At 35.9% G+C, this 24,141-nt stretch overlaps 1 protein-coding gene across 2 annotated transcripts in view; it reads left to right on the top strand.

Moving 5' to 3' along the window:
• ANKRD31 (ankyrin repeat domain 31) overlaps positions 1 to 24,141 on the top strand; it is a 136,068-nt gene that overhangs the window by 5,773 nt on the left and 106,154 nt on the right. For both annotated transcript variants that reach the window (XM_049649643.1, XM_049649644.1), the window contains exons 2-6: positions 4,075 to 4,148; positions 8,568 to 8,674; positions 9,818 to 9,858; positions 14,980 to 15,056; positions 17,196 to 17,239. In XM_049649643.1, the coding sequence (XP_049505600.1) occupies positions 4,075 to 4,148; positions 8,568 to 8,674; positions 9,818 to 9,858; positions 14,980 to 15,056; positions 17,196 to 17,239 (343 nt within the window). The remainder of the gene's footprint in view (positions 1 to 4,074; positions 4,149 to 8,567; positions 8,675 to 9,817; positions 9,859 to 14,979; positions 15,057 to 17,195; positions 17,240 to 24,141) is intronic.

Here is a 24,141-nt window from a genome sequence, read left to right as displayed (position 1 = left end):
AATTAATGGTTCTATAAGACATTAGCCTTCATAGAAAGAAAGCTGAAAGGAAATACACCAAAGTCTTAATACAGAGAGAATTATAGGAGAGTTCTGTATTCTTATTTATAATTCCCTTTAGTGCCCACATTTTGTATAGTTTTTTTTGAATAGATAATATATTTACATGGTTCAAAACATTTTAAGTATAAAGGGTAAAAATCTCCTTCTCATACCTATCTCCTTAGCTACTCATTTTTCTTTTCCATAGACAGCCAATATATTTGATATATTTAATCCTCCCTGAGATATTTTCTTTTTTTTTTTTTTGTTTATTTATTTAATTTGAGAGAGAGAGAGAGAAGGCATGCACAAGTGGGAGAGGGGTAGAGAGAGGGGGAGAGAGAGAGAATCCCAAGCAGGTTCCATGCTGTCAGTGTGGAGCCCGATGGGGATCTTGAACTCACAAACCATGAAATCATGACCTAAGCTAAAATCAAGAGTTGGATGCTTAAACGACTGAGCCACCCAGGGCTCCCTGCCAAGATATTATATAAGTTATATGTTTGAGAGCATATGTAAAATTTTTTTCTAGACATAGAAGAACTATGTCAAAGAGTTTGGGTGTTTATAATCTTAATAATTGATTTATTTGGATTTAGATCATTATTAGGAAGGCTTTCTTTCCTCCACACTTATAAAAGAACACCTCCTTTGTTTCTTTTAATACTTTTTGTTTCATTTTTAAACATTTACATTTTGATTCATGTGGCATTTTTATATGGAGTACAGTGTGAAGTATGGATCCAACTAAATTATTTTCCAGATGTCTCCTTCATTGTCACAGTATTATTTTTTGAAAAATCCTATCTTTTCCTCTGATTTTAGATGCTGCCTTTTTCTTTTTTAATATTTTTTAACGTTTATTCATTTTTGAGAGACAGAGTGTGATTGGGGGTAGGGGGAGCAGAGAGAGAGGGAGACACAGAATCCGAAGCAGACTCCAGGCCCTGAGCTGTCAGCACAGAGCCTAATGCAAGGCTCAAACCCATGAACCATGAGATCATGACCTGAGCCGAAGTCGGAAGCTTAACTGACAGAGCTACCTAGGTTCCCTTCTCCCCCCTTTTTTAAAGAGAGAGTGCCCATGTGCACATGCAAGCTGGGATGGGGGGCCAGAGAGAGAGAGAGAGAGAGAGAGAGAGAGAGAGAGAATCTCAAGCAGGCTCCATGCTCAGCACAGAGCCCAACGCAGGGCCTAATCTCAGAACCATAAGATCATGACCTGAGCCAAAATCAGGAGTCAGGCCTTTGACTAAGCTACTCAGATGCCCCAACCACCATTTTAATATACTAAATTTCCTATGTAGGTGAGTTTATTTAGGAGATTTTATTCTGTTTATTGGAGTGTCATTTTATGTGCTGGTTTCATTTTTAAAACACATTTTCTTTTTTCTTTTAAATTTTTTTTAATGTTTATTTTGGGGAGACAGAGAGACATGCAAGCAGGGGTGGGGCAGAGAGAGAGGGAGAGAGGGATGGGGATAATTATGGATTCAAAGAGAGACTTAGACATAGCAACCAAATGCAATGTTTGCACCTTGTTTGGATCCTCTTTTGAACAAAACAACTAAAAAGAGACAGTTGGAGAAATGTGATTACAATCCATTTAGTTTTCCATTGGTGTATAACAACTTATTCCAAAACCTAACAACTTGAAACAATAAACATTATCTTGTAGTTTCTGTGGGTCAGGAGTCCAGGAGTGTCTTAATTGGGTCATCAGGCTCAGGGACTCACAGGGCTGCATTCGTCTGAAATCTTCATGAGAAGAATTCACTTCCTGCATAGTGATTCTTAAGATTCACTTCCTCTCTGATGGTTGACTCCCTTAGTTTCTTGCTAAATAGGGTTCTCCACAGAGCATTTCACAACATGACAAGCTGACATCCATGAGAAGGAATAAGCAAGAGAATAAAAGAGGGAGAGCAAGATGAAAGCCAGTGTCTTTTTGTAACCTAATCTCAAAAATAACATCCCAACACATTTGCTATATTGTGTTCATTAGAAGACTTTCTACATCTAGTCTGTACTCACAGCTGGGCACAGGGCATAAATACCAGGAGACATTTCAGAGGCTGCTTACTGAAGACTAAATATAGTAATATTAAGGAATTTTTGGCTTTAGAAAGTAAGGTAATTATGGTTATTTTTTAAAGTTGCGATTATTGTGGTAATGCTTGAAAAGAGTTCATATCTTTTAGGGTTCCATACTGAAATATTTCCAGCTGAAATAGAATAAGAGGTCCAGGGCTTATTTCAAAATAATCTAGTGACAGACTGGCAGGAATAGAGAGGATGGCAGAAGGATTATAGAAGAAACAAGATTATCTGTGTACTGATAATTGTTGGACCTAGACGATAAGTGTACTGTTATCTCTTTTATTGCTTTTATTTTTCATTTTCATTTAAAAGGTGAAAAGCAAAATGAAATAAGTAAGTGAATGACAAAAGAATGCCTTTAGTACCAAATTATATGTTCATGTCTTGGTACACAGTTACATTTTTAGATTTTGGAAAGATTTTTTTTATTTTATTTTTTATTGTGGGAAAAAAATATATATATCTCATAAAATTTACCATTCTAACCATTTTTAAGCATACATTTCAGTGACATTAAGTATGTTCACATTGTTGTGCAACCATCACTGCCCTCTGACGTCAGAACTTTTTTCATTTTCCCAAACTAACACTCTGTATCCCTTAAACACTAACTCCCCATTCCTACCTGCTCCCAGTCCTTGGCAACCACCATTCTACTTTGTCACTTTGGATCTGACCACTCTAGCTATCTCATATAACTGGAGTCATATAATATTTGTACATTTGTATCTGGCTTATTTCACTTAGTATAATGTTTTTAAGGTCTGTTTCTGTTACAGCACGTGTCAATATTTTCTTTCTTTTTAAGGCTGAATAATATTCCATTTTATGTACATACCACATTTTGTTTATCCACTCATATCTGTTGATGAACACTTGGGTTGCTTTTACCTTTTGGCTGCTGTGACTAATGCTTCTCTGAACACAAGTGTACAGGTATCTTTTTAGATCCCTGCTTTCAGTTGTTTTGTGGACATACCCAGAAATGGAATCACTAGATCAAATTGTGGTTATAGATCTCTTTTTTGAGGAACAACCATACTGTTTTCCACAATGGTTGTACCATTTTCCATTCCCATCAGCAATGCCCAGGATTTCCAATTTCTCTCTATCCTTGCTAACACTTGTTATTTTCTGTTTTGTTTTTGTTGTTTTGTTTTGGTTTGTTTATAACCATCCTAATGGATGTGACATGGTATCTCACTGTGGTTTTCATTTGCATTTTCCTAATTAGTAGGGTTGAGGATCTTTTCATGTTCTTATTAGCCATTTGTATATCTTCTTTGGGTAAATTTCTTTTCAAGTCCTTTGCCTATTTTTGAATTCTATAAGGGTGTTTTTAAATAGAAAAGATAAACACTTAAGTCTGCCTACTAGCACACTTGCCATGGTGTATCATTGCTGTTTTTAGTTTTGTATTCATCATTATAAATGAAGCTTCTTGAGGCATGGACTGTTTGTCTTCTCTCTTTGTTACCTTGGTGCTGCCTAGAACATAGTAAGAAGTGAATCCAAAAATTAAAGGAATTCTGTCATTTTGTGTTCTGAAAACATACACCCAAATTTAACCCTGGATTTTAATCTCACAGTTTCTGTGGTATAGAGAAATGTGAAAGAGAAAACCTACCAGCGCTGTTCCCTTAAATCATCTAATTTCATCTCATTCAAAAACTACTCCTTTCATTTCTTACTCCCAAGTACTCAGAAATAATGGGGTATTTGTAAAAATGAGCATGACCATATGAATAAGTATTTTCATCTTGTATAAGTTTTTAATTAAAGCATACATTACTAAAAAATACTTTGGTACAGATATTAACAGTGGTGTAACTAAGAATTTTAGGAAGTTTAGGTATAATTAATAATTACAGTTAAATTGTTAGTCTACATTTAGGAAACATAACAATCTGTATCTTTTTTGGTATTTGAAAGGTTGCTCTTTGATGAAGACACATCTCTTAGATCTGAGTTCAGTCTCCATCCTGGTATAAGTGGAAGGTGCAAAGGTGAGAAATAATTTTTTTCACTAAGTGGTCACTTTAATTTCCAAAGTGTTAATATTCTACTAACTTATCCTTTTATAGTTAGTTTTGTTTTTAACTTTACACAGAATTAGTTTCTTATACTCATCTGTAATAGACCCTGAGGTCTATTAAGATCTATTACTATAACAATAGCAAGGGGAATTCTATCTTCAGGAAGATGTTCATGGCTCCTAAAGGGGGCTACAGAGATATGCAAATGATACCCAGATAACTCTTCTCCTTGCAAAAATTTCCAGTTTAACCATACTACTTGCATATTTGCAGAAGTGAATAGTACTTTTTAATAACCAGTCTAAGGCACTTGGGTGGCTCTGTCGGTTAAGCGTCCAACTTCATCTCAGGTCATGATCTCACATTCGTGGGTTCAAGCCCCACGTTGGGCTCTGTGCTGACAGCCTGGAGCCTGCTTCAGATCCTGTGTCTCCCCCTCTCTCTGTCCCTCCCCCACCCGCACTCTGTGTGTGTGTGTCTCTTTCTCTTTCTGTCTCAAAAATAAACATTAAAAAAATTTTTTTAAAATAACCAATCTGATTGTTTCAGGCTGAAATTAAGGTCCAAATATCCTTGGTTTATTTATATATATTAAATTTTTAAATTTGAGTACAGTTGACACACATTGTCACATTAGTTTCATGTGTACAACATAGTGATTTAACTTTTGTATAGGTTATGCTAGGCTCACCACAGTGTTAGCTACCATCTGTAACATACATTATTGCAATATCATTGACTGTGTTCCCTATGCTGTGCCTTTTATTCCTGTGATTTATTCATCCCATAACTGGAAATCTGTATCTTCCATTCTCTTTCACCATTTTTTCCCATTCCTCCCACCCCTTTCCCTTCTGGCAACCATCAGTTTCTTCTCTGTATTTACAGGTCAGATTCACCTTTTCTGTGTGTATTTATTTGTTTTGTTTTTTAGACTCCACATATGAGTGAAACCATATGGTATTTGTCTTTCCTAGTCTGACTTATTATACACTATTAGCAAAGTAGCAGAAAGAAACTAAGAAAACAATCCTATTTACAACTACAGCAAAAAGAATAAAATACCTAGGAGTAAATTTAACCAAGGAGATGAAAGAATTATACTCTGGAATCACACAAACAAATGGAAAGATACTCCATGCTCATGGATTGGAAGAATTAATATTGTTAAAACACCCGTATGATCCAAAGACATCTACAGATTCAGTGAATCCCTATCAAAATACCAACAACATTTTTTCACAGAACTGGACCAAATAATACTAAAATTTGTATGGAACCACAAAAGAGCTCAAATAGCCAAAGAAGTCTTGAGAAAGAAGAACAAAGCTGGAGGTATCACAATCCCAGATTTCAAGATACACTGCAAAGCTGTAGTAATCAAAACAGGATGGGTACCGGCACAAAAGATTACTGGAACGGAATAGAGAACCCAGAAATAAACCCACGCTTATGAGGCCAATTAAACTATGACAAATTAGGAAGAATATGCAGTGGGAAAAAGATAGTCTTTTCTATGCAATGGGGAAAAGATAGTCTTTTCAATAAATGGTGCTGGGAAAACTAGACAGCTATAAGCAGAACAATGAAATTAGACCAGTTTCTTACACCATATACAGAAATAAATTCAAATGGATTTAAGACATATATGAGACTTGAAACCATAAAAATTCTAGAAGAGAACACAGGTATCAGCCCTAGCAACATTTTTCTAGCTAGTTGTCTCCTAAGGTAATGGAGACAAAAACAAAAATAAACTGTTGGGACTACATCAAAAGAAACCATCAACAAAACAAAAAGGCAACCCATGGAACTGGAAAAAATATTTGCAAATGCTATCTCTGATAAGGCGTTAATTTACAAAATATATAAAGAACTTAAACAACTCAACACCTAAAAGAGCAAATAACCCAAGTAAAAAATGGGCAGAGGACTCAAACTGACATTTTTAAAAAAGAAGACATACAGATGGCCAACAGACGTATGTCTTTTGCTAAGTATCGCTAATCATCAGGGAAATGCAAGTCAGAATCACAATGAGATTTTACCTTAGACCTGTCAGAATAGCTAAAATCAAAACAACAAGAAATAACAAGTGTTGGTGAGGATATAGAGAAAAAGCAACCCTTGTGCACTACTGGTAGGAATGTAAATTGGTACAACCACAATGGAAAACAGTGTGGAGGTTCCTCAAAAAAATTAAAAATAGTAATGCCATATGATCCAATAATTCCACTACTGGACATTCACCCAAAGAAAATAAAAGCCCTAATTTTAAAAGACATATGTACCCTTATACTTATTACAGCATTATTTATAGTAGCCAGGATATGAAGTAACCTAAGTGTTCATTGATAGAAAAATGGATCAAGGAGTTGTGGTATATATATACACAGCAAAGCAGTACACAGCTATAAGAAGGAAAGCTCATACCAGTTGCAACATGTGGATGGTCCTAGAGGGGATTATGCAAAGTGAAATAAGTCAGACTGAAAAAGACAAATACAATATGGTTTCATTGATACGTAGTACATATATTTTTAAAAAATACCTTTCACCTACCACTTTTCTATACTTCCTGGGTCCACTTCTAGGTTTGTTTGTTTGTTTGTTTGTTTGTTTGTTTTAGAGAGAAAGCACACATGTGAGCACGGGAAAGGCAGAGGGAGAGAATCTTAAGCAGGCTCCATGCCCAGAGCGGAGGCCAATGCGGGGCTCAATCTTACAACTGTGAGATGATGACCTGAGCCGAAATCAAGAGTTGGTCGCTTAACCGACTGAGCCACCCAGGCACCTTCTAGGTCAACTTAAATACTTCTAGAAAAATTCGTCACCAATCGTCACTGTTCAAAAAGAGCAATTCTGCAGTAGCTGTTTAAGTGGTAGATTATTTTCTTCTGTGCTTTCTTCTTGTGAACCATTTTTAATTTTTATGGATATCTGAAAATAGGTATGGAAAAGAAGAAAAGTTTCTTTTTTTAAAATGTTATTTAAGAGAGAGAGCGAGAGAGTGCGCATGCAAGCCAGTGGGGGAGGCAGAGAGAGAGAGGGAGAGAGAGAATTCCAAGCAGGCTCCATGCTGTCAGCCCAGAGCCTGATGCAGGGCTCAGTCCCACAAAGCATGAGATCATGACATGAGCTGAGGCCAAGAGTTGGGCACTCAATCTATTGAGCCCTCCAGGCACCCTGCCACTGTTCAAAATACCATTATTGTGGGGGCAGATACATTGTAGGGCATATATATGTCATTGTAGGGCACATATATGTCTTTCCACTTTTTTTGTTTCTTTGATCTCTTTGGCTCTTTTTACTCCTGTGCCATCACTGCGTTATTTTATCAACCTTGGTTTTAAGTACATTTCTGTATCTGGTAGGGAAGATACTTTCCCACAGAGAGTAGCTGGCCATAGCGTTCATCCTGAGCTCCTTGGTACAAACAGCAAGCTCAGTGAAGTGTGAGACCCACTGAGAGCTTCCAGTGTACCCTCTTCAATCTTTTTGTTGGATTTGCTCTGACCTGGGTGGTTTTCTGAGATTCTGATGGAAGAAATCCAAATAGTTACTTCTGAAGGAGCCCCTCCTTTTCCTTTGTTGAGTGACATGCTGTTTACCAATGTTTGGTTTCCCTTTTTTAAAAAAATGTTTATTTTAAGAAAGAGACAGGATCCATGCACATGCATGTGAGTACAGAAGTGGGAAAGGGGCAGAGAGGAGAGAGAGAGAATCCCAATCAGTCTCTGCGTTGTCAGCACAGAGCCCAACGTGGGGCTTGATCCCACAAACCACAAGATCATGACCTGAACTCTGGCTCAAGAGTCAGATGCTCAACCAACTGATCATTCAAGCACCTCTGGTTTCCCTTTAATACATTCTCATTTTGATCCTTGGTGGGTATATTTCATTTTTTCTCATTGCTGCTTCAGATTTTAATTAAAAAAAAAAAAACTCCTTTGTTTGGATTCTTTTCAGGAACTAAGAAGAGAAGAAAAGTTAAAATAGGAGCTCAATTTCCCATCTTAAAAACACAAAACTCTGTTTTTGTATTTTATACTAGCATTACAAGTTTTTAAAAATGACCTAAAATGAAATTTAAAAAAAAGAAAATACTCCTTCTAGTGGGGCTTAAGTCTGTATATTGTCTTTACTTATCCTTTGCATTCATTCATCCTGAAACAATAAATATCAAGTGTTGTTTTATTCCAGTGTAGTATATATGTTTCTTTGAAATTAATAACTTAAAAACTTTGATATACAGAAGTGGCAGTTAGGAAATTACAATTCACAAAATAAATTTAAATGACATTTTGTAGTTTCTATAAAATCATAGAGCTGTTGCCAAAGCAGAGCAATGAGACTATTTTCAAAGGATTTATGATTGTTTCATTCTAGGCAAACTTTCTCCTGAGATTCAACTTGGGTTTAAACTGAGAGATAATCCCCAAGAGCAAGTGGGTAAAAATAAGATAATGCCTCTTAATGACAAGGCAGTCTTACAGGTAGGTAGCATGTTGATTAAATACATACTTATTAAAAATTGGAAATGCTATTTCAAAGAGTGACAAATTACTAGTGATTAATTCTTTTTGTCTGTTATTTTCTTTCTTTCTTCCCTTGCTCATTTTTTTACCATTTCTTAGCCAGTTATTCTGTTTCTTTGTTGTGACTTTGGTGAAAGCCTTATATATTTATTTATTTATTTATTTATTTATTTTTATTTAAAAAAAATTTTTTTTTAACATTTATTTATTATTGAGAGAGAGAGAGAGCATGAGCAGGGGAGGGGCCGAGAGATGGGGAGACACAGAATCTGAAGCAGGCTCCAGGTTCTGAGCTGTCAGCACAGAGCCCGACGCAGGGCTCAAACTCACAAACCACGAGATCATGACCTGAGCCGAAGTCGGACGCTCAACTGACGGAGCCAGGCGCCCCAAGCCTTTTTTTTTTTAAAGGGGGATGTTGAAAATGTCTCATTTCTTCCTCTCTTTACTTTCCTTATCTATCTCTCTTTCATGTGGAACTTCTGGGTATATACCCAGAGTAAGTGAAAGCAGTGACTCCAAAATATATTTCTACATCCATGTTCACTGAAACATTATTCAAGTAGCCAAAAGGTGATAGTAGCACAAGCATCCGTCAACAGTTGAGTGGATAAACAAAATGTAGTACATACATAAAATGGAATTAAAAAAGAAGGAGATAGTGATCCATGGTACAGCATGGGTGAACCTTGAAGACATTACGATAAGTGAAATAAGTTCAGACACAAAAGGACAAATATTATATGGTTCCTTTTATATTAGGTACTTAGTTTCAGAGCGACAGAAAGTAGAAGGGTAGGTACCAGGGGTTGGGAGAGGGGTGAATGGGGAGTTAGTACTTCATAGGTATCGAGTTTCAGTTGGAAAAGATGAAAAAGTACTCTAGCTGGATGTTGATGATGGTTGTACAACAGTGTGCACAAAATGCCACAGAACTGTATGTATAAAATGGTTATGATGGTGAATTTTGTGTTATATATATATTTTACCACAACAAAAAATGCTAAGAAACAATAACATAAGATTATTTTAAATGTTAAATTTTTAATTCTTGTATTAGCATTTATCATTTAGAAACAAAATCTTCTCCCCCGCCCCCAGCAACCTCAAGATGAAAGGGAACAAAGTCAAGCTCTATTCCAGTAAGTATATTAATTTCTGGCTTTGTTATATTGTAGATTTTTTTTGTAATTTTACACACTAAAGCAAGTCTTCATTTTCTCAGGAGTTTTAGAATTATTGTATTTTTTTTAAATGGTTGTCCCTTTAAAAAATAAAATAAAATAAAAACAGAGAGGGAGGCTAACCATAAGAGACTCTTAATTATAGAGAACAAACTGAGGCTTGATGGAGGGAGGTGGGTGGGGAGATGGCCTAAATGGGTGATGGGCATTAAGGAGGGCGCTTGTTGGGATGAGCACTGGGTGTTATATGTAAGTGGTGAATCACTTAGATCTACTCCTGAAAGTGTACTCCTGAAAGTGTACTACACTGTACATTAACTAACTTGAATTTAAATAAAATCTTGGAAGGGGCGCCTCGGTGGCTCAGTCGGTTAAGCGGCCGACTTCGGCTCAGGTCACGATCTCGCGGTCTGTGAGTTCGAGCCCCGCGTCGGGCTCTGTGCTGATAGCTCAGAGCCTGGAGCCTGTTTCAGATTCTGTGTCTCCCTCTCTCTGACCCTCCCCCGTTCATGCTCTGTCTCTCTCTGTCTCGAAAATAAATAAACGTTAAAAAAAAAATTTTTAAATAAATAAAATCTTGGAAGAAAAACAAATGCCCCTTTAGCAGCATAAGTGTTATCTACAAATATTCTAGATAAGTTTCATTTCATGAGGATTGGTTCATATTAAGTTGATTCTCTATTAATGTTATTTAAAAAGCAAATTTATAGCATGACATGAAGGAAGAATTTGTAGACCTTATTGAAATTAGACTTTGTAGAATTATTGTATTTTAAAAGGCTTTATCCTTTCAGTTTTTTTTTGAACAATGGTTCGCATGGCACCTGGGTGGCTCAGTCAGTTAAGCATCAGACTGTGGCTCAGGTTATGATCTCACAGTTGGTGAGTTCGAGCCCTGCATCAGGCTCTCTGCTGTCAGCTCGGAGTCCACTCTGTCTCCCTGTCTCTGCCCCTCCTCCACTTGTTGTCTCTCTCCCTCAAAACTAAATAAACATATTAAAAAAAAACAAAAAAACCAAAAACAGTTCTCAAAGTATGGTCTGCAGACCCCTTCAGAGTCCTTGAGACTTTTTCTAGAGGATCTGTGAGATCAAAACTATTTTCATGGGAACCTGGGTGGCTCAGTTGGTTGAACATCTGACTCTTGATTTCAGCTCAGGTCATGATCTCATGGTTCCTGAGATTGAGCCCTGCATCAGGCTCCGCACTGAAGCTCCGAGCCTGCTTGGGATTCTCTTTTTCTTCACTTCTCTTATCTCCTCCCCTGATTGTGCTCTCTCTCTCTCTCTCTCTCTCTCTCAAAAGAAATAAACTTAAAAAAATCTTTTAAAAAGGCATTTTCGTAATAATACTAACACATTATTTACCTCTTTCATAGTATTGACATTTGCACATACAGTGCTAAAGTAAGTGGTGGGTAAAATGCTGGAGCCTTAGTATGAATCAGGGCAGTGGCACCCATTAGTACTAGTAGTCACTGTAATTTTCACTCCCATGAACTACCACTTAAAAAAGAAAAGGAAGAAAACACCCAGCTTCACTTAATGCATTTGATGAAGCAGAAAGGTTATTGTTTTATTGAATTCCTACCCTTGAATATATATCTTCTTGATGTGCTGTGCAATGATGGGGAAGTATGCCTAAGTACTTCTGTGCATACTGAAAGCATGATAGTTGTCTTAAGAACACTTGTGCATTTGTTTGAATTATAAACATTGTAAGAAAATTAGCTCACTTTTTCTTTGAACTTGGAAGAATAATTGACAGACAAAATAACATTCATACTTGGGTATATGGCAGACATGGTCTTGAAAATGAATGAAGTAAGCCAGTCACTTCAAGGAAAAGCTTATGATATTTGTTGCCAATGAAAAAGTTCTAGCTTTCAAGTGAAAATTAGAGGTTAGGAAAACTTGTTTTCACCACCTAAACCTTGATGGCTTCCCAGTACCTAAAATTTTCCAGCGAGATCAGTGGTAATATTTATAAAAGTGATCTTTCTGATTTTTAATAATCTGTCAGTATAAGGAAGATCTGCATAACTCAGTGAATTAGTATTTTCTAAAAGACAAATGCATACTGTCACAAAATCACATGCAGGTGAAAGATCCATTCAAAGTGCAAATAAACCAATGGGTTATAATGTGACAGAATACAAGAAGTTCATTGGTGTTTCAATTTCTACATTTCCAGTTCACCTGTAAAGTTATTCCTTTTAGAGTTTTGGTGTGATACTAGAGTTTTCCAAAAAGACTACTAAAGTACTTCCTTTCCCCACTGCATACCTGTATGAGGCCAGATTTTTGTTATATGCTTCAAATAAAACAGTATTTGTATGATGGGGCGCCTGGGTGTCTCGGTTGAGTGTTTGACGCTTGATTTCGGCTCAGATCATAATTCCAGGGTCATGGCAAGCCCCAGGTCAGGCTCTGTGCTCAGCATGGAGCCTATTTGAGACATTCTCTCTCCCTCCCCCCCTCTCTCTCTCTCTCTCCCTCCCTCCCTCCCTCCCCCTTGCCCCTTTCCTCCCCACCCCCAGATCTCTCTCTCTCTCTCTCAAAACAAAGAACTAAAAAAACAATGCTTGGCAAAAAAAAAAAAAAAAAAAAAATTGAATGCAGTAGCAGATAATGAGATGACAACTGGCTTATATGAAGCCATAATTTTTTCAAAATGTTAAATAATGCCACATTTTCATTTTGAAAAATATAATAAATTTTCATAAAATTATATTAACGTTACTGGATTATTATTGTTATTTTTATTTATTTTTAATTTTATTTTTTTTATGTTAATTCCAGTATAGTTAACATACAGTGTTATATTAGTTTCAGGTATATGATGTAGTGATTCAGCAATTCTGTATCTTACTCAGTGCTCATCGTGATAAATGTGCTTTCACTGTTATTTTTAAGTTAATGATTATTTTTTAAAATTTCTCTATTTTAAATTATACGTAAATATAAATATATATTTTAAATATATATAATATATAAAATAATTATATAAATATATTTACAAATAAATATAAAATTATAAAAATTATATTAAATAAATATATTGCACATAAATAAAAGCCATTTGAGTTTCTCAGTAATTTTTAAGAGTGTAAAGGAGACCAAAGAACAAAAAGTTTGAGAACCACCCTATTAAAATAACTCTATTATTGAATATATTAGCACTGTAAGTTCATCTACAGAAATGAAGGAAGAAAGAAGACTAGGTAAGGCTAACACAGCATCCATGCCCTAGAGACCCATTGTTAACATTTTGGTACATTTTATTTTAGGCTTTTTTATAGTTTTACTTCTGTTTATATTTTTTTGAAAAATTAGAGTCATTCTATAATTTTTTTGTTTCCTTTTTAAAAATTTTTAGTAAAACTGAGAACAAACTGAGGGTTGATGGGGGTGGGAGGGAGGGGAGGGTGGGTGATGGGTATGGAGGAGGGCACCTTTTGGGATGAGCACTGGGTGTTGTATGGAAACCAATTTGACAATAAATTTCATATATTGGAAAAAAAAAAGAAAAAAAATTTTTCACAAAGATAAATGGGGATCAAAGGATATCATTTAAAGCTTAATTAGTACCCTAAATAAAGAAAAAAAAGTGGAAAAAAAATAAAAATAAAAAGACTCATATAAAAAATTTTTTAGTAATTATCAAATTATTTTCTTATGTGATTAATATTATTTAAAAACATGAATTTTGGTGACCTCACAATATTTCACTGTATAACTTGACTGTATACTAATAATGCATTTAATTATTCCTCTGTTAGACATATACATTATTTGCTCTGTTACTTAATATAAATAACTATTTTTTAATAATTTAGTTGAAAGTTTGCTCTATTTTCAGACTTATGTCTTAAATTCTCCTTTGTAATTAAGGAAAAACATTCAGTCGTTGACTCAGACTATGATTTTATTTTGTTTTAAGTCAGCTTGTTCTTCTCAAAGAATCACATTTTAGGGGAAAAAAATCAACATTTATTCCTATTTGCCTCATAGAAATTATTCTGTATGAGCAGCTTCAGTTCCATTTTCAAGGTAGCGTATATTGATCACTTCTGTTTTTAGACAGGACAAAGTGTTCAATTAATTATTCTTGCTTAGGCTTCAAGTAACCATGCCTGATGTGTAAAACTTCTCTCAAAACAGCTGGAACAAGAGGGTTTTGTTCTTTTTTTAAGAGAGATATCTTGATTGCCTTTGTGTAGTAAATTAGATTAAGGAAAAAATAATTAACTGACTGCTTTTCTTCAGTCAACTTTTATTTATTTTATTTTATTTTTTTTAATTTTTTTTTAACGTTTATTTATTTTTGAGACAGAGAGAGACAGAGCATGAATGGGGGAGGGTCAGAGAGAGGGAGACACAGAATCTGAAACAGGTTCCGGGCTTTGAGCTGTCAGCACAGGGGCCTGATGCGGGGCTCGAACTCATGGACCGCGAGATCGTGACCTGAGCCGAAGTCGGCCGCTCAACCGACTGAGCCACCCAGGCGCCCCTCTTCAGTCAACTTTTAATTATCCCAGGGCAGATGATAAAATTGCAGGGTAGCATGACTCCTATTTTGCTTTCAATCTCTTTCCATCAATATTTCATATGTGTTCTTTGCCTACTGTGAAATACGAGATATTATAAATATCTGAGAATTTTCTCATTAGTGACTTTCACTTACATTTAAAACTATAATGACAAGCTTTCAATGTATTGTAGGATTTCGATAACCGAGATACATAAACCAGGACCAATTTTTCTCGCCCACTATCCCTATTTGGTACTGTCATCCCAAAGTGACTTCTACATCTAAATGTAAGGTTATCATGTTTACACTCCTGAACTTCACCATTAAGTTTTCAGCTTGTTCATTTTTGTAAATACTTGAAGTATAAATGTTAGCAAATTGGTAGTAATTGTAAAAGTAATTAAAATGATGGAGCAAAAAAAAATCATGCAATTTTGAAATTCCTTTAAATGAAAAAAGAAAGTTTAAATTGTATTTGAATGAGAAAGTGTTTTTTTCTTAACGTTTCAATATTTGTATCTATTTATTAATTGATTAATTTTTTAGGCATGGAAAAAGTTTTCCAGTGGTCACTGAGTCATTTCCCCAGGCTGAACTTTCACTGAACCACCGAAGCATTCAAGGTATGTTTTTATGGGTAGAGTCATACAAAGTAAATTTTTCTTTGCCTAAAAATAGAAGGCTTAGTTAGATATGGATTTATTTGCGTTAATGGCTCTCAGAAGGCCAAATGAGTAGGAAGTTAAAAGTGTGGGAAATGTAAGACATTTGGCCTTCTGAAAGCCACGCATGCCATATGATGCTGTTGCTATCTGTGCATTCTTATCACCACCCTCACTGAACTTCTGAGTTGCAAGCCTTTAAAAGTGCCATGGGCCCCAGGATTTTGACTTCGTGGTTTTTCTTGCTGCCATGAAGCTGCTGTGACTAGACGCTCCTTTTCCCTTCTGGCACTTCACTGCAACTCCCTCATCCTTTTATTCCTTTCAGAGTGTTCAGAACAGGAAGCTCATTTTATTATCATCCTAGACTTTAGGTTAAATTACATGTAAGGAAACTATTAAATTGTTAGCTAGTATTGCTAGCTCTGTTCTAATACAATCGTTCAAAAGTAATACTAACCAAATTGTAGAATGATCAAAATAAACAAATTAGTAATTGTTGTAATTGTTTATGAGTTAAAATTTAGCTCCTCTGAGCATTTTCTTCTCATTTGGCACTTTAGAATTCTTTTTTTCTACATTCATGTTACTACTACATTTTGTCTCAAGTGTTAGTAGGAAATGTACAAAATCTTTTAATAATTTATTAAAAGACCAAAACTCCACAAATTTTTTTTTAATTTGTAAAAAATGTTTTAAGTCAATTTTGTAGCTAGAAAATGAGAATTTTCTCTAAATAACATTTATTTTTAATATAGTAGTCACACTAGTATACTATATTTTATTATATCAGCTTGTCAAATTTTAAAAATAGTAAGTATTAGCATAGAAGAATGATCATTTTTGATGATGAGGTGATAAAAACAATATAGAAGGAGGTGGTTTTGAGGATTTGCTTTACAATTTAGAGAAGGCAAAAGTGGATGAAGTCTTTTTCTGTGTTTTTAAACTAACTCCCCAAGGATCAGACAGTTAAAAAAAAAGAGATAATTGAAAATGTATCTATTGTATTACAGTGTTTCTTTCATTTGTGCTAAAATTTTAAACAACTAGAGATAAGATTTTAAATGATAAGATATACACAGTATCATGTATTATCATCATTGCTTGGCACAAAGAATTCTAATGCAAGGATAAGAAGTTATTTATTCATAATAACTTTTGCTCTTCATCCTGTGAGGGTGTGCAATGCCATGATGTTAGCCTTCCTAGTTGATTTTCATAGCTTTGTCATCATCAAATGGCAAAGGTAAAACAAACAAAACAAAAAAACAATAAGATGCAGATTTTTGCACCATGTGATAAGTGTATTTATGCTTATTTTTTCCTGAAAAACCTGTGTTCCTTGTGAGGATGCATGGTAAGGTTACCAGACAATTACTTGGATTACGCTGTAGCTCTAGATACTGCCTAATCAAAAGAAACCAGTGAATGACTCAAGCATATGCCTGAAATTCCAAAGAGCCCTAAATTCCTACCTAAGTATGTCACAGTACCTGGTCCTTGATGGTGAAGGTATGAAGCAAGAGGAATGGAATTTGAGAAATACCTTTTTTCCTGATCCTCCTTCAACTTCACTTGGTATGAATTGCAGAGGGAGCAGAGTGAGGAGGTAAAGGGGAAATCATATTTAGGACAACCTCCTGATTCCTTTTGGCCCCTACATGGGGTGTTCCTTTACATGCCTAACTTGACAGCATAAATTAATTTATATTCTATTACCCATAATGGAGAAGATAATGACCCTGAGAAAGGAGATAAGATTTTGTGCTCTTTGTACTTACCTATTCTTAGAATCACTCAGCCGAAATAGAGAAGCTGGGTTTTAGCTGAACCAATTCTAAATAATTATAATTTTACCTATCTTCATGTAAAGTAGTATATTTTAAAGAAATGGAAAAAATTTTCTTTTGTTAGTTTATTGCCAGTGTAATGATACTTTTACATCAATAAATAGGTATAATATTTATAAAATATTTTATAAATCACATGAATGTCTGAGGGAGTCATTTCAAGTTACATGATTAAGAAATGCTAAGTGAGAGGGTATGTTTTTCGTGCTTTAATAAAACTGGAGTAAAATGTATGGTTATCTTCTAGGGCCTGAGGCTGAAAATCCTGAAATTTTACCACACCCAGAAAAGGTTGGTCTATATAACAGAGATTGGCTATGCAGATCATGTGTTTAGATTTTTAAAACATTATACTGATTAAAGTTTAGCCATTTAGATTCTTTCCCTCTGTGAGAATATGACTAAACCATTTCGGTAAATAGAAATGTATCCTTGTCTAACAACCCCTTCCAGTATTTGTTCTTCCTTTATCTTTAATAGTATTGTCTTGATCTGTGTTTCTTTTTTGTATTTTAATTCCAGTGTCATTAACACAGAGTGTTATATTAGTTTCAAGTGTACAATGTAGTGACTCAAGAACTCTATAAATTACTCAGTGTTAATCAAGATTAAGAATTAAGTGTATTCTTAATCCTCTTCACCTGTTTCACCCCTACCCCCATCTCCCTCCCCCTCGATAAGCATGTTTGTATTTTATAGTTAACTGTCTGTTTTTTGGTTTGTCTCTTTTTGCTTTGTTCATTTGTTTTGTTAAATTCCACATATGAGTGAAATCATATGGTATTTGTCTTTGACGGACTTACTTTGCTTAGCATTATACTCCAGATCCATCCATTTATTGCAAATGGCAAGATTTCATTCCTTTTTATGGCTGAATAATATTCCATTATGTATATACCATTTCTTCTTTATCCATCTATCAATGGACTTGCACTGCTTCTATAATTTGGAATTTCACAATTCGTGAGATCATGACTGGAGTTGATATGAAGAGTCAGTAGACGCTTAACTGACTGAGCCACCCGGGCACTTCTGTATACATTGTTTATATGTTTTAGATACTAATCCTTTATTGGGTATGTCATTTGCAAATATCTTTTCCCATTCAGTCTTTTAGTTTTGTTGATTATTAATTGTTGCCTTTGCTGCATAGCTTTTTATTTGTAGTCCCAAGAGTTTATTTTTGCTTTTGTTTCTCTTGCTTTAGGAACCATATCTAGAAAAATATTGCTATGGCTGATATCAGAGACATTCTTGCCTGGGTTCTCTTCTAGGATTTTTGTGATTTTAGGTCTCACATTTAGGTTCTTAATCAGTTTTGATTTTATTTTTTGTGTATGGTATCACTGGTCCAGTTTCATTCTTTTGCATGTAGCTATTCAGTTTTCCCAGCACCATTTGATGAAGACTTTTTCTCATTTCATTTTTTTGCCTCCTTTGTTGAAGATTAATTGACCATATAATCATGGGTTTATTTCTGGGCTTTCTATTCTCTTTCATTGATCTGTGTGTCTGTTTTTGTGCCAATACCATACTCTTTTGATTATGACAGCTCTGTAGTATAACTTGAAATTTGGGATTGTGATACTTCCAGCTTTATTTTTCTTTTTCAAGATTGCTTCGGCTATTCGGGGTCTTTTTTTTTTTAATGTATCAATATGGCTTTTAATGAATTTTTATTGTTTGAAGTCAACACCAGTTAAACATCACATAGCTCACATGTGAACTTTTGAAACAAAGTCACTTAAGGACTACCTATTTTTAAAAACATAATATAAAAAATATGTCCTTCCAAGCACTATTTCTGATAAAAAGTGTGTGTGAACTTGTTTACATTTTAGGACCTATGGAAATTTGCTTATCACTGTGTATACTGGTTAACCTGATTATCTGCCACCAGCCTAGGATGAAAAATGAAATGTGAGAAATCCAAAAGTTATTAACTTTGGAATGAAGATGGCTATTTGGGGTCTTTTGTGGTTCCATACAAATTTTAGGTTTATTTGTTGTAGTTCTGTGGAAAATGCTATTGGTGTTTTGATAGGGATTGCATTAAATATGTATATTGCTTAGGGTAATAAGGGCATTTTAACAATATTTGTTCTTCCTATCCATTAGCATGGAATGTCTTTCCATTTTTTTGTGTTGTTTTCAATTTATTTTATCAGTGCTGTATGGTTTTCAGAGTATAGGTCTTTTACCTCCTTGGCTAGGTTTATTCCTCTTTTTGGTGCAGTTGTAAATAGGATTGTTTTCTTAATTTCTCTTTCTGCTTCTTTATTATTAGTTAATGGAAATGCAATGGATTTCTGTATATTAATGTTTTATCCTGCAACCTTCTGAATTATTAGGTCTGGTAGTTTTTTGGTGAAGTCTTTAGGATTTTCTAAATATAGTATCATGTCATCTACAAATAGTCAAAGTGTTACTTCTTCCTCACAGTTGGGATATCTTATTCTTTCTTGTTATCTGATTGCTGTGGCTAGGACTTCTACTAATAAAAGTGGTGAGAGTGGGGATCCTTGTCTCATTCCTAACCTAGGTGAGTATGACATCAGCTGTGGGTTTTCCTATATGGACTTTATTATGTTGAGGTATGTTCCCTCTAAACCGACTGTGTTGAGGATTTTTATCGTGAATAAGTGTTGTACTCTGTCCAATGTTTTTTCTGCATTGATTGAAATGATCATATGGTTTTTATCCTTTCTCTTATTAATGTGATATATCATGTTGATTGTTTTGTAAATACTGAACCACCCCTTGCATCCTGGGAATAAATCCCACTTGACTGGGGTGAATGATTTTTTAATGTATTGTTAGGTTCACTTTGCTAACATTTTATTGAGGATTTTTGCATTTGTGTTCATCAGAGATACTGGCCTGTCATTTTTTTTTTGTGATGTCTTTATCTGGTTTGGGTATCAGGTTAATACTGGCCTCTTAGAATTAATTTGATAGCTTTCCTTCCTCTTCATTTTTTGGAATAGTTTGAGAACAATAGATATTAACTATTCTTTTTTTTTTTTTGATGTTTATTTTTGAGAGAGAGAAAGAGAGAGAGTGACAGAGTATAAGTGGGGGAGGGGCAGAAAGAGGGAGACACAGAATCTGAAGTAGGCTCCAAGCTGCAAGCTGTAGTCTGCCCCTCACCCACTACTGGGGCTGCATTTAGACTGGTGTATGTTGTGGTTTTTCTTTCTCCCCGGGGCAGGAGTCCCTTTTGAAGTGGTGCTGGCCCCTGTCAGGGCAGCTTGTACACTCGGAGTCTTAATTGCATGTCTTTGTTTTTTTTTTTTTAATTTATTTTTTAATTTTTTTTAATTTTTTTTATTTTTGGGACAGAGAGAGACAGAGCATGAACGGGGGAGGGGCAGAGAGAGAGGGAGACACAGAATCGGAAACAGGCTCCAGGCTCCGAGCCATCAGCCCAGAGACTGACGTGGGGCTCGAACTCACGGACCGCGAGATCGTGACCTGGCTGAAGTCGGACGCTTAACCGACTGCGCCACCCAGGCGCCCCAATTGCATCTCTTTGAATGGGCTGTGACTGAGAGCTTTTTGGGGGGGGTGGATCCAAAAAGTGCTTAGGGGTGGGACCACAGTGTTACCAAGATTTGCTCCCAGTCCTGTGCAGGTGGGGACCTAGCCTGGTAGGGTTGGAAGGGAGGATCCATAAAATCCATGGGAGCAGGTGTATTGTTAGAAGTTAGGTAGCAACTGTCTGTATCCCACTGGTCCCCCTATATGGCCAGGTGTTTAGTATGGGGAAGGAAATGGCACCTGCCAGCTACTTTGTTCCTGGAGAAGTCTTCCAACTATCCCTGCACCTCTGGCACACATTCTGAGATGAGTAAACAAATTTCCCACCCCTGTTCCCCAAGTATTTTCCAAACTGCTGCTTCTATGATATATCTCTGTAGGCTATTTTTTTGTGCTGTCTCTTTAAGTGTGGGGACTTAGTTTCCTTTTACCCTCCTGGCTCTCCAAGAGGTGAGCCTATTGATTTTTAAAGTTCTACGTTTTAAGTCCCACTGGTTGTGAAAACCCATGAAATTCAGCCCCTCTGGTTTTCAAAGCCAAATGTTATAGGGATTTATTTTACCTGGGTCCCTTCCCTTCAGTGTGATGGTATGTTTCTCTCTTCTCTCCATCCCCTGGAGTTCTTCCCTCCATCCCCTGGAGTTCTTCCCTCAGGGAAGGTTTCGCAGGTCTGTTTAGCTCCCCACTGCATCTCTGTCCTTCCTATACTCTTCAGTGTGGCCTCTTCTCTATATTTACCTATGGAGTTTGTCCTGCCAGTCTTTGGGTCGTTTTCTGAGTTATTTACTCTGATGTCTTATCTAGTTGTATCTGTGGAATGAAGTGAGCTTAGGGTCTTTCTATTCTGCCATCTTCCTTATACTGTATATTGATCTGTGTTTCTTATCCAGTATTATTAGTCTCTTACCGTTTATCTAGAGGAGAAGTATGTAACTTATTATCAAACTAATTGCTGAGATGGTGTAGCAGAAATGCCTTCTGTTTGTGTGTTACCCCAGTTCCTTCAATATTTCCTGCTAGATACTGTTTTCCCATCTTCCAGTTGCTAATCACTAACCATGTGTTGAGTGCTTGTTTTGGCTTTGTTTTCTGCTGAGTGCCGTGGGGAATCAGAGAACTGTAAGACTGACTCTGCCCACAAAAGACTCAAGTAGTCAAGGACCTCCCCAGGTCCACCCTGCCATACTTGTACCTTATTTTATCTCACCTATATGTTACACATTACCATCTCCATGCTTTTAAGTCAGGAGCCAGAAAGCAAGGGAAAGAACATAACATTTGGAACCAGATAGTGTGTGTTTCAAGGACAAGTGTGTCCATTTACGTGTGTAAAATACCAATAGCAGTATCTGTTTCACAAGATTACTGTGAGGACTGAGAGCAATGATAGTTCGTGGTGTCTGGCACCTAGGTGGTACTTAATATGTGTTTTTCCCTTCTTTAAATCCTTCACAAATTAATTTCTGGTTCAAGTCCTTTCTCCTGTGTGGATCTGTCTCAGATGACTCTGGTAATCTTGACCAAAGTAATGGCTCCCTCTTAAGCATTCGTTATTCACTGACTATGTCAGCATTTTTCAGTCGCTTGCATCCTATGACATTAGTAGATGAGATCTTGAGAAAAAGGATATTTGTGAACAAAAAAATTTGGAGAACCTATATCCTAAAGTCTCCTCAGAGATTTTAATGCACATGCTCTGAAAAGTCTTACGGTAAAGAAACCTGCTTAACTTTGTTTAACCAACCATTCTTCAAGCAGTCATGAGAACCCTCTTCTACCTTCTGGTTTTTTCCCCCAGAAAACTTCTTGTAACACTAGGCTCTTTTGTTTATGCCATTCATTTGAATTCATACAGTGTTTTTGACGTCGTTTATACCTTATTTAATGTCTTTGTGTTTATGCCTTCAATCTTCATTTAGAAATTAAGTTCCTTTAGGGCAGAGTCCAACATATGTACTTTATTATATCTATGACTTTGTTTATTTTTTAATTTTTATTATTATTTTTTAATATTTATTTATTTTGGGAGAGCGCAAGCAGGGAAGGGGCAGTGAGAGGGGGACAGAGGATCTGAAGTGGCCTCTGTGCCTACAGGCTGACAGCAGCAAAGACCAATGCTGGGCTCGAACTCACGAAGCTCAAGATCATGACCTGAGCCAAAGTCAGATGTGCAACTGACTGAGCCACCCAGGTGCCCCAATGGCCTTGAATTTAGTAGATATAAGGCCTTCAAATAGGAATGAGACCTTGTACTGTGACTTAAAGAATGGATAGGTTCTGGGTTCTTGAATTTTTTCTAAATTCCTTTTACTTTTGTGAGCAAATTATAGTTTACTAATAAATAAATGTCTTCTTAAACTCTGTATGCTGTTTACTGAGAAGTTAAATGGTGGCAGTTGGAAAGGATGGGAAGAATAAAATGGTTTTCACTTCTCTTATTCAAATCAAATCAGAACATTGGAGGGCTTACAATGCATTCCAATGCATTGGAATTACAATGCATTCTATTAGAGTACTGTGTCATTGGAAGGTGAAATAGCCAAAAGTCATTGAAACTCATTCTGTTACTTAGGGTCAAGCAAATTAACAGTTTTTAATGGTTAGAAAAAAGTGCAGTGTCTTTAAAGTATTGAGACATTTTTTTGAATGGCTTATCAATATTTTTTGAAACCAATTTCAAAAGAGGAAGTCTAATGATATTTTGAACATTGGAAAAACTGTAAGAATAGGTATAACCTATTAAGATGATGTCTTTGAAAAATAATAGTCACTTAAAAATATAACCTTTGTTTTATGTGTTTAAATCAACCACAGTTGATTTATACCTGGGGCTTTTAATATTTACATAGAACCATGTCTTTATTTCTTCTCTGTTTTCCTCTGACCTTTTGTCATTTGGCCTTTTTATTTCACATTTACATATTCATACTGAGGTGGGGAATAAAAAGTAGGTGAAACTACACCAAATTTATTCCTGGTTATTGATCTTTAAAAAATTTAGTAGTGGGGCGCCTGGGTGGCTCAGTTGGTTAAGCGGCCGACTTCGGCCCAGGTCATGATCTCGCGGTCCGTGAGTTCGAGCCCCGCGTCGGGCTCTGTGCTAACAGCTCAGAGCCTGGAGCCTGTTTCCGATTCTGTGTCTCCCTCTCTCTGACCCTCCCCCGTTCATGCTTTGTCTCTCTCTGTCTCAAAAGTAAATAAACGCTAAAAAAAAAAAAAAAAAAAAAAAAAAAAAAAAAAAAAAAAAAAAAATTAGTAGTGATTAAGGGGCTCATGATCTGTTAAGCATCTGACTTCAGCTCAGGTCATGATCTTGAGTTTGAGCCCCATGTTCGGCTCTCTGCCATCAGTACAAAGATTGCTTCAGATCCTCTGTTCCCCTCTTTCTCTGCCCCTTCCCTGCTCTTTCTCTCTTAAAAATAAATAAACATTATAAGTAAATAAAATTTCAATGTTATTTTAGACAAAGGAGAATTTTATGGTTATTAACTCCAGTGAATTTTTGAGATCAGTTTCTAACTTAACTATACATGCCATCTCTGCCTCTTAGCACAGATAATTTAAACTTAGCTAAACAAATAATTGGCATCTATAATTATGACCCAGCCATTTTTACTCTTGGTCCACTGTAGATGCATTCAGAGTCATTAGTG

This window comes from Panthera uncia (genome assembly GCF_023721935.1).
Source record: "Panthera uncia isolate 11264 chromosome A1 unlocalized genomic scaffold, Puncia_PCG_1.0 HiC_scaffold_17, whole genome shotgun sequence".
NCBI lineage: Eukaryota > Metazoa > Chordata > Mammalia > Carnivora > Felidae > Panthera > Panthera uncia.
The sequence above is the reverse complement of the archived record's forward strand: the minus strand, read 5'-3'. Positions and strand labels throughout refer to the sequence as shown.